Source organism: Eurytemora carolleeae, unplaced genomic scaffold (assembly GCF_000591075.1).
Source record: "Eurytemora carolleeae unplaced genomic scaffold, Eaff_2.0 scaffold85, whole genome shotgun sequence".
Taxonomy (NCBI): domain Eukaryota; kingdom Metazoa; phylum Arthropoda; class Copepoda; order Calanoida; family Temoridae; genus Eurytemora; species Eurytemora carolleeae.
This window is the reverse complement of record NW_019396334.1, coordinates 192,090-209,397: the sequence shown is the minus strand read 5'-3', so window position 1 is coordinate 209,397 and position 17,308 is coordinate 192,090. Positions and strand designations below refer to the sequence as shown.

Here is a 17,308-nt window from a genome sequence, read left to right as displayed (position 1 = left end):
AAGCTGATTCAACAAAATTTAACGAATTTTTCTAAAATAAAAAGATTTAAATTCCAGAAACAATCTGAAAAATTCTCAACAAATCTACTAAAAGGCTAAAATTTCAACGAACTAAAAGAATAAAAAAATATTAAAGTTGTTTCATCAAATGTGTTTACTAACCTAACCAGTAAATTGAAAAGTACTTTTATGTATTCCCTTAGGCCAAGAGTTCAAAACTTGATAGTATAGAGTTTCAATTTTATGGACTTGACAGTTTTCAATGAGTATCAAGTTTACAGAATAGTTAATTTTCAGAGAGTATAAAGTGAATAGACTAAATGTTGTTTAAAAAGTTACAATTTTAAAGAATAATCAGTTTTTCAGAAAGTATTAAGTTTATAGACTGAACAGTTTTCAGAGAGTATCAATTCTATAGACTGGAAATTTTTCAGAGAGTATCAATTCTATAAACTGAACAGTTTTCATATAGTATTAACTCTATAGACTAAACAGTTTTCAGATAATTTCAGTTCTATAGTCTTGAAAACTTTCAGAGAGTATCAATTCTATAGACTGAACAGTTTTCATAGAGTATTAACTTTATAGACTGAACAGTTTTCAGATAGTTTCAATTCTATAGACTGGACAGTTTTTCTAGAGTATGAATTCTATAGACCGAACAGTTTTCAGAGAATATCAATTCTATAGACTGAACAGTTTTCAGAAAGTATCAATTCTACAGACTGGACAATTCTCAGAGAGTATTTAATTGAATAGATGTGAAACATTTTTCAGAGAGCATTCGTTATATTAGATAAAACAGTTTTCAAAGAGTATTAATTAATTAGAAAGAACAGTTTTCAGGCAATATTACTTGATAAATAGATTGAACAGTTTTCAGAGAGTATTAAGTATACAGAATGCCCGTGGGTCGAATCTACCAGGCTCCCACGGTAACGGTGGTACCCCGTGAGACTCCTGTATACGGATATAACGGAATAAAATCCCGCCTCCCTCCTCTAGACACCAGTATCAAACCATTCCATCGGAAACCCAGCAATCAATCAATCAAGCAATCCTCCCCGGCTCCTCAGTTTAAATCCCGGAGTCCAGTTCCAGGAATTAAATCCGCATCTCCTCTTAGAACATTAAAATCACCGTCCCCAGGGAGATGTGATAATGCGGGGTCTAGCCGAAGTGATTTCAGTGAGAAACCGTGTATCAGGGAACCTATCAGGGAAAAAATTATCAAATTTGAATAATAAAAAAACTGATCTTATAGGAAAGGAAAATTACGTAAGATAACTTTTCATTTTTTTATATTAAGAAAGACTTCATTAAAATACCAGTTCAAATCTTTTTGTTTGACTGTCCCTTTAAAAGGACTGTCGACATTGCATGCCCGATTGGCAATGGTAACCTTTAATTATAGTTTCAGTAGAAGTAAATATTTCCATTTACTGTCATAGCGCCGATATCTCTAATTGGATAATGAGCTGAATAGAAAGATAGATGCATGTTACCGCCATGCAATTTCTATTGGTTTAGAATAGACACCAAACACATGGGTGAACCCTGATTGGATTAGACGCCAATGGACTCGGCATACTAGAGTGCTCTTACCTGTTGTATCTCTTTTATTAAAGTAACTTGCGGATTTATGCTGCAAAGGCTGTGAAGGAAAGAAAGGAAGTTTTATACTGTTTAAGATCAAATTTCTTCCTCATTATTGCACGGATAAAGGTGTAAAGGGCACCGTTATGAATCAGATATGCAACTCAGTAAATAGAGGGTTGCTTAAAATTAGTTTTCCGTGCCTTTAAGCAATAAACAAATGATTATTTTTCAACTATATTCTGTAGACCTGGCAGTCAGATTAAACGACGAAGTAAATCACGGACTCCTCCCTTTGGTTCAACACATGCTCCGGGTACTCTCAATACCCGGTCCGAGATCAGGGATCCTGGGACGGGTCGGCTAGGTTCTCCGGGTGCTCATAATATCAGGGATCCTGGGATGGGTCGGGAGAACCTGGAGAATGTTCGAGGAAAATCTTGGTCTCCGGATAATCATGATATTATCAATAATAATTCCACAATTTGCTCAGGAATCAAGGCTTTAACACTTAGACTTAATTATTTTGAATTGTAAATTGTTTAAGTTGTCTGTCAAAAAACTTTAATTTTCTAATCCTAATATCATTGCAACTTGATTGTGAAAACCTTTGATATTTCAAAGGAACTGAGTTTTTGCCAGATTTCTAATTCCTATATCTTTGCAACTCAATGTCATAGACCTTTAATATTTTAAACCAGAAATTCTGTTAGATCAAAGTTTGAATTATCAAAGGTTTACTCCACCAGGTTGTAAAAATATAGGGATTAGAAAATTCGAGTTTGTGGCAAAAACTCAGTTCTTTGAGATTATTTGATTGAACAAAATTGTTGGTTTGAAATATTAAGTTCCCTGGGTTGCAAAGATATGAGAGTTTGTGGAAAAGATTCTATTCCTTTAGAAATATGAATAAACTGGTGTTAATGTTGGTCCAACCACAATAAAGAAAATAAAGCAGATGTTATTTCCAATATAAAATAAATTATGATTAGTGCAGTGTCACAAACCAAACCCAAACATCCGCATTAGCTTTAAACTTTGTAAGAATGCGCCATTATATTTTTGATCATGTTTGAAAGATATCAGCAAAAACTTTAAATATTAATATTCATGACTAAATAAGACCCACGTTTAAAACTTATAATAGATAAAAAGAGATATTTTAAAATGTGGGGGTAAAAAGTTTAAGAGTTGAACAAAAAAACTGATATTTATTTAAAACTACTAAAGCAAACTATAAAATTTAAGTGTTTACAACGTTGTAGAAGAACCTTTGGACAATGCAAGATCTAATCAACAACCAGTTCAGCAAACTTACAACCAATTCAATGGATCACCCCATTCTAATCGATCCCCTCAGTTCGATCGATCCCCTCAAACCAATCGATCCTCATTGTCAAATGGATCCCCCGAACCCGAATCCCCGAAACTCAGAAACGAGAAATTTAACCAAACGTCGGGAGAAACAAGATTTAAGGTTTTAAAACTTTTTTGTCTCATATCTGAGAAATAGCAAAGTTAAACATATCTGTAGATATTTTCTGTACAGATGGAAACTTAATACTGGGGTTTTTTTTGTAGACAAAATACAATACTTAAATTAATTCAATTTATATATATTTTTTTAAGTTCAGAATTTACATCTATTTACTTAATATATAATTATAATTGTATTTATCTACATATAAATAGTAATCTCGTAGTTTTTTTTTGCAAATTAAGTGTACTGTAGGTTCAGGGAGGATTGTAAACAAACGCAATCCTGCTCAGCTTTGTTTACATTCCTCCCAGAAACTGCAGAACTCTTAATTTGTAAACAATGCTACTATCGTGAGTGTATTCTATATATTATTGAATAAATCTATATACATCTTAGATCTACTATACAATATATTTATCCTAAACCAATATTCTTTTAGATTTTGATATTTATTTTAAAGAAAACATGATCTGATATAATACAGAGGCTGACAAATATTTCAGTACACTATCCGGTGCTGAATTACTATAAAATAGTAACGGTCTGCGTGTATACCAGTGAGTTAATACTAAACTTGTATTATATCATCATTTCATTTCATTAAATGACATTGTATTGATGATTATGCTGACCAATCTACAATACATATCGTGTCAAATTATTACTAAAAATATAATATTATTTAGAACGGGGAAAATAGTTGTGAAAAGACCGGGGGTTCTGGGGCTACTGGAGGACTTAAAAACCTAGGAAATACTTGCTTCATGAACTCTGTTATACAGGTATTATTAATAATAATAATAATAATAATAATAATAATAATAATAATAATAATAATAATAATAATAATAATAATAATATTATTTTGTGCAGTGTTTAAGCAACACTAAGCTTCTGTGTGATTTTCTACTGTCTGATGAATATTCTAATGATATTAATAGTAATTCTTCTATGAAGGGTTCATTAATTAAAGGTAATTACTAATTGTGTAAGAAAATTAATATTTTAAGGTAATTTGTCATTAAAAATATTTATCATGAAAGGTATTTTTTAATCTAGGTAATTTTTAATTAAAGGTATTTATTAATTTTGGTAATTATAAATTATAGGTAATTATCATTTTAAGCTAATTTAATTATTAATTAAAGGAAATAATTGATTAAAGGTTATTGTTAAATAAAGGTAATCATTAATGAACGTTAGTTTTTAATTTAAGGAAATCGTTAATTGAAGGTAGTTTTTAGTAAAGGGAAATATTATTTAAATGTAATTTAAGGTAATTAATGAAAGGTAATTATAAATTAAAGGTAGTCATTAATTAAAGTTAATTGTTAATTTAAAGTAATCATTAATTAAAGTAATTATTACAACCTACTCTGTCAAAATAACCTTCCCCATTGTAATCAATCCAAATTTGCCATTTGTGTAAAAAAAAACAAGTTTTGTCTTAAGTGTATAGTTTAATTATAATTATAATGTTCTGATTTTCTTTCGATTTTTTAGCCAGCAGTACAATGTTTGAGTGTTAAGATAGGCTTAGTTGTTATCCCTATATACAAAAAAAAACAAGATATTTTGTTTATTTGTATTTCCTAAACAAGTTAAATGCAGGGAAATGTGTTTTTTATTTCCCTTCACCTAATTAAAAGATTCGTATTTTGGAATAAGGATAAGCCGGACTTACCACTCCAGATATGTCAACACTTAGAATTACAAATTGTAATTTAGGAAAAAAGAATTTGCATTGCGACTTTCGTCCGGGTTAATTGGATGATTTTTAAAAATGGAATCTTGTGAGAAAGCTTTCAGAATTATTTTTAAAGAATGAGTTTTCAGTATATAGCACAGCGAACCAATTGATGTGTGCACGCTCTTACGCAAAAATCTAGCAGTATTTTACCAATTACTCCTTTTAAACTTAAACTAGAAACATGAGCATTGCAATTTTAAAATAAATATGCCTATGGCTACAAAAAATTATTTGTGAGTAGACGAGGTCAAACCAAATAAAAAGGCGCTGCGACACTTTAAAGTCGAAACTGTCTTATATTTTGGTAACCAACTCATATTTTGGTAACCAACTTTCAGAGAAATGTCAATATCTCAGTGGTAGAACGTAAAAACGTCACTCTCTTTAAAGATGTTCCAGATTACCCTAAAATTTGAAAAAATTAGGATGTTACTGAATTCTCCTGAATCAGTGAACAATCCCTTTAATCACATTATTTTCAGCTTTTGCCACGGTTGTGAAGAGTTTATGGAAACCTAATGCTCGTACTGTAGATCCGTCAACTTTAAAAGGTCAATTCAAAATAATTTTGTTAATAAAAGTAACATCAACAACAAATACTTACCTTGCAGATAATAGCGTTATCCCAAGTAGTGAAAAGAAGTCGAGATTTTGTCACAAAGTCCAATTTTCTATTTTCCATATCTTTGCAACCTGATGGTGAAAATATTTCATATATTAAACTTAGACTATTTGCTAATATAGTTTGAATTAAATAAGGCCTACGAAATCGGGTTGCAAAGATAAAGGGACTAATTACTACATAGTTTGTTGCAAAAACTTATTTTTTTTTCGTGATTACATTACAAATAGAAATTGATTTATTTATACTCTCGTTAATTGAAATATTACAAACTATCTTTGGTACAGTTTTAATTGTATGTACATGTTCATTGTACATACTCGGGACATACTCAGTTTTAATTATTGTACATGTACATTGTACATACTAACTACATACTCAGTTTTAATTATATGTACATGTACATTGTACATAATCAGTACATACTTAGATTTAATTGTATGTACATACTCAGGTGCTGTACAGAGGTTTGCTCCGAGGTTCTCGGGGTACAACCAGGAGGATAGTCAGGTTAGGAAACAATTTAAATTTGTCCTTTCATTTTTCCAAATTTTAAAACTAACACTTTGTTGGTTTTAACTAATGGTTTATCTCGATTATCTAAAACAAGGTTTGTTTTCAAAAATTCAAAACGCATCAAACAAGTTTTTTGTAGTTTTTAAGAACGTTGCACATCCCAAGCAATATACCTCCTGGTCTGGTTTATATACCCGCCCATTTCTACCAATAAACCTCCTGAACTGGTTTATATACCCGCCCATTCCTACCAATAAACCTCCTAAACTGGTTTATATACCCGCCCATCCCTACCAATACACCTCCTGGACTGGTTTATATACCTCTCATCTCTACCAATAAACCTCCTGGACTGGTTTATATACCCGCCCATCCCTACCAATAAACCTCCTGGACTGGTTTATATACCCGCCAATTCCAAGCAATATACCTCCTGGACTGGTTTATATACCTGCCCATCCCTACCAATAAACCTCCTGGACTGGTTTATATACCCGCCCATCCCTACCAATAAACCTCCTGGACTGGTTTATATACCTCTCATCTCTACCAATAAACCTCCTGGACTGGTTTATATACCCTCCAATCCCTACCAATATACCTCATGGACTGGTTTATATACCCGCCCATCCTTACCAATAAACCTCCTGGACTGGTTTATATACCTTTCCATCCCTACCAATAAACCTTTTGGACTGGTTTATATACCCGCCCATCTCTACCAATAAACCTCCTGGACTGGTTTATATACTCGCCCATCCCAAGCAATATACCTCCTGGACTGGTTCATATACCCGCCCATCCCTACCAATAAACCTCCTGGACTGGTTTATATACCCGCCCATCTCTACCAATAAACCTCCTGGACTGGTTTATATACCCGCCCATCCCTGCCAATAAACCTCCTGGACCGGTTTATATACCTGCCCATCCCTACCAATAAACCTCCTGGACTGGTTTATATACCCGCCCATCCCTACCAATAAACCTCCTGGACTGGTTTATATACCTTTCCATCCCTACCAATAAACCTTTTGGACTGGTTTATATACCCGCCCATCTCTACGCAATATACCTCCTGGACTGGTTTATATACCTGCCCATCCCTACCAATAAACCTCCTGGACTGGTTTATATACCCGCCCATCCCTACCAATAAACTTCCTGGACTGGTTTATATACCTGCCCATCTCTACCAATAAACCTCCTGGACTGGTTTATATACCCTGATAAAACAGTTTGAAGAGACAAACTCGGAAGCTGAGGAGCTTCTGTCACGAAATCTATTTTTACATTTGACTCTCAACATTTTCACAACTTTTTATCCAACGTTTTTCCCTTGTTCTAATTATTTTCCTCAGACCATTTTTGGAATTTTATCAGTGGAATTTTTAGCAGTAAAGCTATTTGCTTTGTGACAACAACATCAAATGCACTTCAATGTTGCTTTAATATCGCCTTCCTATTCTACAGTCATCTGGTTATCTATATATATATTTGGCTTGTCTGTCTGTCTGTCTGTCTGTTTGTATCCAATAAACGTCAAAACGGCTGAACCGATCGGGCCCAAATTTTTTGTGGGACATCTAGGGACCCAAGGGAAGGTTTATGAATGATCAAAATTTCAAATATTTGTCTCCATCAAAATTCGATCTTCATTAAATTTTGAACATTTTGAAAATCCACGAATTATTTTTGTTTTGTTTTACGATGTACACAAAGAGAACATGTTCACAATTAATTTAGAAGATGGGTAGTTACTGTAAATATGATTGAATTGATTAATTAATTAATAAATTTGATATGTGCAGGAGTTCTTGAGATATTTACTGGAAGGATTACACGAAGACGTAAACAGGGTGACTGTAAAACCTCAATCTATTCATACCGAAATAGATTCTAATCTTAGGTTTTTTACTTTATTAATATTTATAATAATTGGCTACATTTTTTTGATTTTTGATGGAGCCTTGAGTACGTCGGAGGTGAAAAAGGTTAAACAATGTTGGACAATTTGAAATTCAACGTGCAACGCCGGGCACTTAAACTAAAATCATGTTTAACTATTTATACCAAGCACGGATAAAGGGCGGGATAAACTTAGACTATTAAGATTAATATAAAGCTGGGAAAAGCTAGTCACTACAACAGGATTGTATAAAATTAGAAAGTAGTTATTTAGTATGTCCGATCATAGCTCATAAACCCCTTTCATTGATTTGCCTGAAATTTGATCGGGACCCTTGTAGAACCCCGACAATGTGCTAGGTTTAAAAGTTCTAAGTGAAGTAGGTTGACTTAGACAGGGAAAACTGAGTTTCCAAGTAAAGCCGGGTTCCAAGGCTAGTTTTTATATAAAAATATAAAATAATCATGTGTCTACATTAAATGACAAAATTTGTTTTTAAACAATGTAAATATGTATGAAATACCTTCATATTTAAAATACATACATTTCTAAAAAATATTCTATTCTATTTGACAAAAACTGGCTTAACAAAAATAAATATTGGACTAGGCAATTATAGCTTTGAAAACAATACACAATCTAGTAAATTTAGTATACTGTTTATAGACCATTAGATAGGGTGTCACAAAAAAATAATGAATGCAAAATGTTTTTGTAAAACAAATTCTGTCACAGTTGAAAGGAATTAATTAAGTCTTTGCCAAAATCTCTGATTTTTTAATCCCCATATCTTTGCAACCCAAGATATTTCCAACAATAAAAAAATCAAATCAAATAATTAAAGTTTGAGAAAAAAATGTTGTGATTTTAATTTTATTTATCTTGTCAATAATTTTTGCACCCCCTGTCTTGAGAATGTTATATATTGAGGTATATGAAGCATTTTATAGCTTAGTTTACAAAATAAAACAAATATGATATTTTACGATTGTGTATATTGGTTTGTTACCAAACCTTAGGGGTAATTCATTCTTTCATGTAGTCATCCTGATTTTTTTATTTTCATTCATTCATTTTCATTTATTCATTTTCATTTATTTACTTTTATTGATTCACTTTCATTTATTCATTTTCATTTATTCATTTTTATTTATTCATTTTCATTTATTCATTTTTATTTATTCATTTTCATTTATTTATTTTCATTTATTCATTTTCATTTACTCATTTTCATTTATTCATTTTCATTTATTCATTTTTATTTATTCATTTTCATTTATTTATTTTCATTTATTCATTTTCATTTATTCATTTTCATTTATTCATTTTCATTTATTCATTTTCATTTATTCATTTTCATTTATTCATTTTTATTTATTCATTTTCATTTATCCATTTTTATTTATTTATTTTTATTTATTCAGTTTCATTTATTTATTTTTTTTATTATGTTTACTATTATTCTTATTCATGTTATTGTTATTTTTTTATTATTATTTATATCACTAGTGTTATTTTTATCATTATTGATATATATACTTAACTTATTCAACTATAGCAGTGCAATATATTAAAACAATCTGAATATGTATAGATCTCGGGTCTGGATTATTTTCTTTTTAGTTTTTATTATATTATTAAAATTATCATTATTCAATTTCTATATATCTATTTATATAAAGTTGCAATCTCTGTCTTTCTGTCTGTTTGTTGACGGATCATAACTCAGGAACCTGAACCGATTTGCCTCAAATTTTGATTGGGCAACTCGTGAGACCCACGGGAATGTTCTTAGCTTGGTTTTGAAATTTCTAAGTTGAGTGGGTCGACTTTAATAGAGAAAATTAAGTTTCCCGGTAAAATCTTTCAAGTGCGGGTAAACGGCGGGATAAACTTTTTGTAACCTGGGCAGGACTGGGTTCCCATACTTATATACATATATGATTATTATCTTTTTATCCTTGTTATTTTTATTATTATAACATTTTTGTTTTAAAGTAAATTTTTCCCAGTGTTGAGGAGCAGGGAATGGAGGCTTGGAAAAGATATTTGAGACGAGACGATAGCAAACTAGTCGATATATTTGTCGGACAGTTAAAGGTATATAATAGCAAACTAGTCGATATATTTGTCGGACAGTTAAAGGTATATAATAGCAAACTAGTCGATATAGTTGTCGGACAGTTAATTGGTATATAAAAATTGAAAATAATCATTTTTCAGGATAAAAAATTCGAACATCTCAAAAATTCTTGATCTAACAAAGCTTTTGTTGGTATCGTTGTGAATCGCACATGTCAGTTTTTACATAGAAATTTACTGAAAGTATCGTGTTCAGTCCCTTTAATTCTAATTCTCTTTTATTTTCAGTCCACGCTCCGCTGCAGTTCATGTGATTACGAAAGTGTGACCTTTGAACCTTTTTGGGACCTTTCTCTACCTATACCTTCCAGGTAGCTTGATTTCTCTACCTATACCTTCCAGGTAGCTTGATTTCTCTACCTATACCTTCCAGGTAGCTTGATTTCTCTACCTATACCTTCCAGGTGGCTTGATTTTACAGGGGTACCCATAAAACTGTAGAATAAAAAGACGACTGCTTGACTAAAGTTATGAATTCAAATCCAATCTTAAAAAACAAAAACCCATTTTGCGTACTAAGTCGAAATTCAAGGTGTTAAAACATTTAAAAACTCGGTGATGGTGATGGACCAAACCTCTGTAGAGTAAAAAAGTAGATGTTAGTTCCACATTTATTGAAAATATATTTCGGTCTGGGTTGATCCTCGTCAGTTCTTGAGATTGTATCTTCACTTTTTTAAAAATATCAAATATACAAAATGACGTCTTTAAACGCACAGTTTTTTTGGGTTCCATTCAAATGATAAAAAAATAATTCTCTTTTTAAATTTTTAACGATTTGTTGTTGTTAAGATCTGGTGAAATAAGTTTGCATGAATGCTTGGAGAACTTCACTAAAGAAGAAGTGATGGATGGAGATGAAATGCCGGTAAAAACAAATATATTAATCTCTGAAAAAATAATTATTATTTTCCCGTTATCTGCATATTCTACTTTTGTTGTTTGTTCTTAAAGGGAGTGACCGGCTATGTATGGTAGTTGAACTGAGTATGCAGTGTTATAGAAAACTTCTTTCGAATTCATTTGAGACATATTAAATTTTTTAAAGATCTGAAAATCCTGAGCGCGAATTCGACGTTCAAAACTTCTACTTTGTAGGTAGATACGTTAAAAAGATGTAAAATGTAAATTAAAAAGACATGGATGAAAGATTTTATAATAGCATGGACAAAAGGATAATTTTAATTACTAGTAATCAAAACAGTTTTAAAGGGAGTGACCGGCTATGTAAGGTAGTTGAACTGAGTATGCAGTGTTGTGGAAAACTTCTTTCGGATTCATTTGAGACATATTAAACTTTTTAGAGATCTGTAAATCCTGAGTTTAAGCGCAAATTCGACGCTCAAAACTCCTACTTTGGGGGTGGATACGTTTTCAGAATTAGTTTTCATAAATTATTAAATAACGACGACATAAAGTGTAAAAAAGTTGTACAATAAACTACAGACGTCATTGTAAAGGAACATGTTGAGAAATTAAAAATTAATCTTATCATAAAAAAATAAGTAATCTTGTTCAATTATTAGTTTCTAATTTCTCATTATTCTGGTATCTCATTATTCACAAAGATTTTCTGCAGATTTTCTAGAATTATTATTGAAAAGACAACATTTGAAGAATTTAAGAAATCTGCGAATGAATTCAAAGAAAATAAGGAATTCAATTTAATAATGAAAACAAAATAATCGATTTTAGCATTGATTTATTTTGAGAAGTATGTTCCGAACCATCTAATTAGATTACTGTATAATTTTTACTTTATTTTTCGTTGTCGTTATTTCATAATTTAAAAAAAAACTAATTCTGAAAACGTATCCACGCTCCGATCTCCGAACATTTTAACATTTTAACTGTTATGTTATGATTAATCAAATGTGCGGAGGTATAATTCATTCCAGCTTAAATTGGTTATCACAAATAAAAAAGAAATAAAAAATCATATTCAAAGTAAAATAAAAATATCTATAAAATACTTTCCTAGAGGCTTTATCAAAAAATAATAGATAGATAAATAGATTTAATTCTATTAATAAAATAATGTATGTTTAGACCTGTGGTCGGTGTAAAACAAGAAGAAGATGCACTAAATTCTATTCTTTATATAAACTTCCTAAAGTTCTAGTGGTTCATCTTAAACGGTTCTCTCCTACAGAAAAGTAAGATTATTATTATATAATAAAACAAGACATTTATATATATATATATACATATATTATGCCTATAGCCGGCCAAACGGCTGGATCGATTGGGCTAAAAAAATTTGTGGACACTCATATTATAATTGTTCAGGTACAGATCTAAATTAAGTAATTCTGTAACTTTCCCTTTAACATCATTCGACGTTTCCAAGTTCAGGTAAAGAGTTTAATCAATTAATCAATCAATAAATCAAGTAATCCATTAATCAATTAATCAATCAATCAATCAACTAATCATTAATTTAATCAATTAATCAATCAATCATTTAATCAATTAATCAATCAATTAATCATACTAATCAACCAACCAACCAATTTTAATTTAACCACCAAAGTAGCCACTCATGTTTTAATAGCAAGTATAGTAAACTTAAAAACGGGAGCTGGTCCAATATAATTACATAAAAGCCTGTAATATTGTTTGCAACGATTACATTAGTTGAATTTTAAATTTGTGGTTTTTTCATTTGTACATTTTGAATTTATTGAATTAAAATCAGATTTTTACATCAAAATTTCATTTAATCTTGGAAAGTTCTTTCACGGTCAAAATTTCAATAAAATTCCTGTTAAATTGTTGATTCTTTTTGTTTGGTAGTTAATGATTTAATATTTATTAGTTTTGTTAGATTTTTTTTTCAAGTCCTTAAGTATGCTTTGATATGAATATGATCATAGTTCATTTGAAGTGTATTTTATTTTCAGACTTGAATTTTAAATAAACAAAACATTGAGAAACCAGTTTAGATGTTCTGGTTTTTTTTGTTTAAAAATTTCATATTTTTAACAATGTTTTCTTTTTCTTTAGTGATTGTCCTGGTAGATCTACTTATTCATGCTATGCAGTCTCTAACCATTCAGGTACATTTATTTATTCATATATTCATTTATTCAATCATTCATTTATTCATTCATTTATTCATTGTTTCATTTCTTCATTTCTTCATTTCTTCATTTCTTCATTTATTCATTTATTCATTTATTCATTTATTCATTTATTCATTTATTCATTTATTCATTTATTCATTTATTCATTTCTACATTTCTTCATTTCTTCATTTTTTCATTTATTCATTTGTTTATTTGTTCATTTGTTTATTTATTCTTATATTCATTATTCATTTATTAATTTGTTTGTATTTATTTATCATTCATTATTCCATTCACTATTTTTTATTTATAAACCATCATTTCACTCTAATTTATTCAGAAGTTCCTTTACCTCATTCTTGGAAATGGTTAACACTTTTTTACAAAGAAAAAAAATCATGTTTTCTTATATTATATATTTGTGCCCATCTTTATTTTTATATATTATGATTTTAGGAACCCTTTACAGTGGTCACTATACAGCCTACGCTAGAAATCCTAAAACCAGTCAATGGCATTATTTCAATGATTCCAGGTAAAATAACAAAGACGACATATATAATTTTACATCAAATAAATAGTAGACTTGCCATGTTAAAAGGGCAAGTGTATTTCTATGATAATTTCTTGCAAGAAAATTTTCAGATTTTGAAGAATAACATATATTGAGGTATTGTTTCTCAATGAGTTGTTCAAAAGTCGATTGTTCTAAATTTACTTTTTGATTGCAAGGTTTCAAGTATAAAAAAATATTCAAAAAACATTTTTTTGCAGGGTGTCTTCCAGTTCTAGCGGGAGTGTAATATCAAACGAAGCATATCTTTTATTTTTCGAACTACTTTCATAAGTTTTCCGTACACCTCATCTTCTGCCACCTTACCTCATATGATCTTCTGACCTATTGACCTTATGAGTTCCTATAACCTCTGACCTTCAGATCAACTGAACTGATCTACTGACGTCCTCTGTCATCCTGGCCATCTATCCTTCTGTCCTCTTGACTCACAAGATATGACCTCTTGACCTCCTGTCCATCTCATCTTCATAACCATTACCTAACAAATTCCAAATCTCATAAACATTCTAAACTCCTGACTTTTCAATTTAACCTCCTTGACCCCTTAACCACCTTTACCTCTTGACCTCCTAGATCTTTTGGCCTCAATGACCTCTTTGACCTCCCTATATCCCCGTCATCTTTTTATAAATTCATCCATTCAAGTTTTATTTTGAACCTCGATGAACAACCATTTTACTTTTTTAAACTCCATTTTTTATTTTGTGAGCAATCCCATAAATATTCAAATTCATGATAATTATATTGAATATATATAGAATATATAAAATATTGTATTTTTAATATGTAAATCGCTAGAACTATGAAATATACATTATCAATAATTTATCCATTTTTTGCATGACATTTTTGATTTCAAAGGTTAACAGTAAAAATAGAAAACTTAAGTAAAATTATTCACATGTGTCAGAATATTGTTGTTTGTTTGTTTGTTTGTTTGTTTGTTTGTCTGTTTGTTTGTTTGTTTGTGTCCAATGGTTAAACCAATTAATCGGGGACATTTTTTTTGGTTTTAGATAGTTAAAGGGATTGGCCGGCAATGTATGGTGGTTAAACTGAAAATGTAGTATTGTGGAAATTATTTTTTAGAAATCATTTGAGACATATAAATCGTTTCTATTATGTATAACTACTGAGTTTGAGCACAAGGTCGACGTTGAAAATTATAAATTTAGGTGGATACGTTTTAAGAATAGGTTTTTAAAAATTAATAAATAACGACAACAAAAAATGTAAAAAAAAATTCTACAGGAGACTAATTAGTTGTTTAGGAACAGGTTGGGAAAATTAACTTTTATCATCGAATTAAGTAATCTTATTCAGTTATTTGTTTATGTAATTTGACAAATTTGTAGAAATATGCGAACAAATTCGTAAAAAATAAGAAAATAAATATAATAAAAAAAAGAAATAAATGATATTAGCATTGATTTAATGATGAATTTCTATTGATAAATATTTTCCTAAACATCTAATTAGTTTACTGTAAAATTTTTGATACATTTTTCGACGTCGTTAGTTAATTATTTAATAAAAACAATTCTCAAAACGTACCCCATTGGATGATTTTGAACGTCGACTTTGCACTCAAACAAGGTAATTAAACATAGCATGGAAACGTTATATGGGTCTCAAATGATTTCTAAAAAATGTTTCACAATACTACACTCTCAGTTTAACTATAATACATTGCCGTTCACTCCCTTTAAAGATGAAAAACTTTCCCCAGAAAATAATGCAGACCGTTCTCATTTTGAAAATGCACAATTTGAACAGACAAATCAGCGAAACAAGATTTACAAAGAGAAATGGTAGACTGAAGAGCAATGAATTTTCTGATCAGCTTATTGCAACCCATGATAGTGTAAACCTTAGATTTGTCAAACGTTGATTATCGGATTAAATAGAAGTTTTCACTTTGATTTTGAAAACAAAACAATTCTAAGATTAGATTAGTTCACTTTGATTAAATAGAACCAATTAAAATATATATTTGTAAAACCAATTACTTATTTGACTACCACCATACCTCCCCATCCATAAATTACAGTGCATATACAGGGTTAACTTAAAGGATAAGACTGTAAAGACTACCTGAAACTCTAAAAACATGACGATCCCTTGGTTAAATTTTATATTCTGCCTTAGAATGGCTTATCTAATAATTTTTCAAAGAAAACAAGTTTACAGTTAACAGTTTCAGAATATAGAAGTAAATATTTCCATTTACTGATAGCGCCAATTGAAGGATTCATATCTCTGATTGGATAATGAGATAGATAGAAAGATAGATGTTACCGCCATACTATTTCTATTGGTTCAGAATAGACAACAAACACATGACTGAACCCTGATTGGATCAGGCGCTAATGAACTCGACGTAAAGGAGTGAGTTGCAAGAAATTGAGTATATAAATTCCGTACAATCGTCTCTGAAGTCTCAACCTTTGTGGGTAACCCTGTACTTGCCTCTGGAGATGTGAAATTTGAAGAATTTGGGTCAAACCAGGAGATCTGGTTGGAACTAGTGTGCAAGTATTCAAATTAAGGACAATATTATTATTATTGGAAATTCAGACGAGATGAGATCACGAAATTTCCCCCTCCCCCTAACCTCACCTATACCCACCGGGAATTGGGATAGAGGGGGGAGGGAGGGGGGAATTGGGATGTGGTAAAGGGACAGGTATTGGGGTATTGGCCGGGATGGGGCTTATATGTCAGATGGTTAAATTATAAAATTAGACAGATTCTTAAATAATTAATTAGATTTTCTAGATTAACTCTCGTAGACCTTTCTATCCAGTTATCTATCTATCTATTTGTCTATCTATCTATTTGTCCATCTTTCTATTTGTCTATCTATCTATTTGTCGATCATATATATTTGCCTTTCTACATATTTGTATATCTTGTCTATCTTTCTTTTTTTCTATCTGTCTACTTTTCTATTTATCTACTTGTCTATTTTTTTGGCTATCTATTATTTCGGCTATCTTTCTATTTGTCTATATATCTGTTTGACTATCTACTCATCTATCTGTTCAGTTTGCCTTTATATGCAGGGGTCCCCACAAAGAGTTATAATTTAAAGACGACATTGCAGATTTCAAATAGTGATACTTTTAGGTTAAATTCAGGAAACTACCAAGGATACATAAAGTTCATAAAGTTTTAAATCCTCACTAAAATCTTATTCTGTGTGGGTCACCCTGTAAATGTGAATCGAAAAACCAAGAAATTTGTAAATTTTTCTTTCTTCATAATAATTTATTTTGTTCCTACAGCTGTAATGTAACGGAGAGTGCATGTATATTTTCTATTGGTTTAATAGTCAACTAGGTTTATATTTATCAAATGCCCTGTTATAAAATCAACTATCTAAATGTTATACGTAATAATAATGTGCCAAATATAGATATTTTGATTTTATATTACAAAAGCAAATTGATTATAAATATTGTTTTAATCTTTTTTTTCCTGAAACACTTTATTTTCTTTAAGAATTGATAACACGAAACGTGATGGGAAACAAAATGAACCATTATAAATATTCGGAATTTCCGGCCGGATAACCTGCAGACATGGCCGACATATTCCGATATTTCCGGCCGTGGAGACTGGTATAATATAATTCTGAATTTACAA

General features: G+C 30.5%; 1 protein-coding gene across 5 annotated transcripts in view; it reads left to right on the top strand.

The window, feature by feature from the left end:
* Positions 1-14,356, top strand: part of LOC111701142 (ubiquitin carboxyl-terminal hydrolase 2) — a 28,762-nt gene extending 14,406 nt beyond the window's left edge. For 3 of the 5 annotated variants that reach the window (XM_023472309.1, XM_023472308.1, XM_023472310.1), the window contains exons 14-26: positions 3,763-3,858; positions 3,950-4,049; positions 5,309-5,377; positions 5,903-5,958; positions 7,776-7,873; positions 9,886-9,973; positions 10,244-10,326; positions 10,808-10,883; positions 12,065-12,171; positions 12,305-12,370; positions 13,022-13,074; positions 13,540-13,618; positions 13,858-14,356. In XM_023472309.1, coding sequence (XP_023328077.1) covers positions 3,763-3,858; positions 3,950-4,049; positions 5,309-5,377; positions 5,903-5,958; positions 7,776-7,873; positions 9,886-9,973; positions 10,244-10,326; positions 10,808-10,883; positions 12,065-12,171; positions 12,305-12,370; positions 13,022-13,074; positions 13,540-13,618; positions 13,858-13,930 — 1,044 coding nt within the window. In that variant the 3' untranslated portion in view covers positions 13,931-14,356. Of the gene's footprint in view, positions 1-824; positions 1,220-1,844; positions 2,090-2,861; positions 3,074-3,762; positions 3,859-3,949; positions 4,050-5,308; positions 5,378-5,902; positions 5,959-7,775; positions 7,874-9,885; positions 9,974-10,243; positions 10,327-10,807; positions 10,884-12,064; positions 12,172-12,304; positions 12,371-13,021; positions 13,075-13,539; positions 13,619-13,857 lie in introns of those variants that run through there. The other 2 variants (XM_023472312.1, XM_023472311.1) reach the window with 2 other exon arrangements.
* Positions 14,357-17,308: the final 2,952 nt, after the last annotated feature.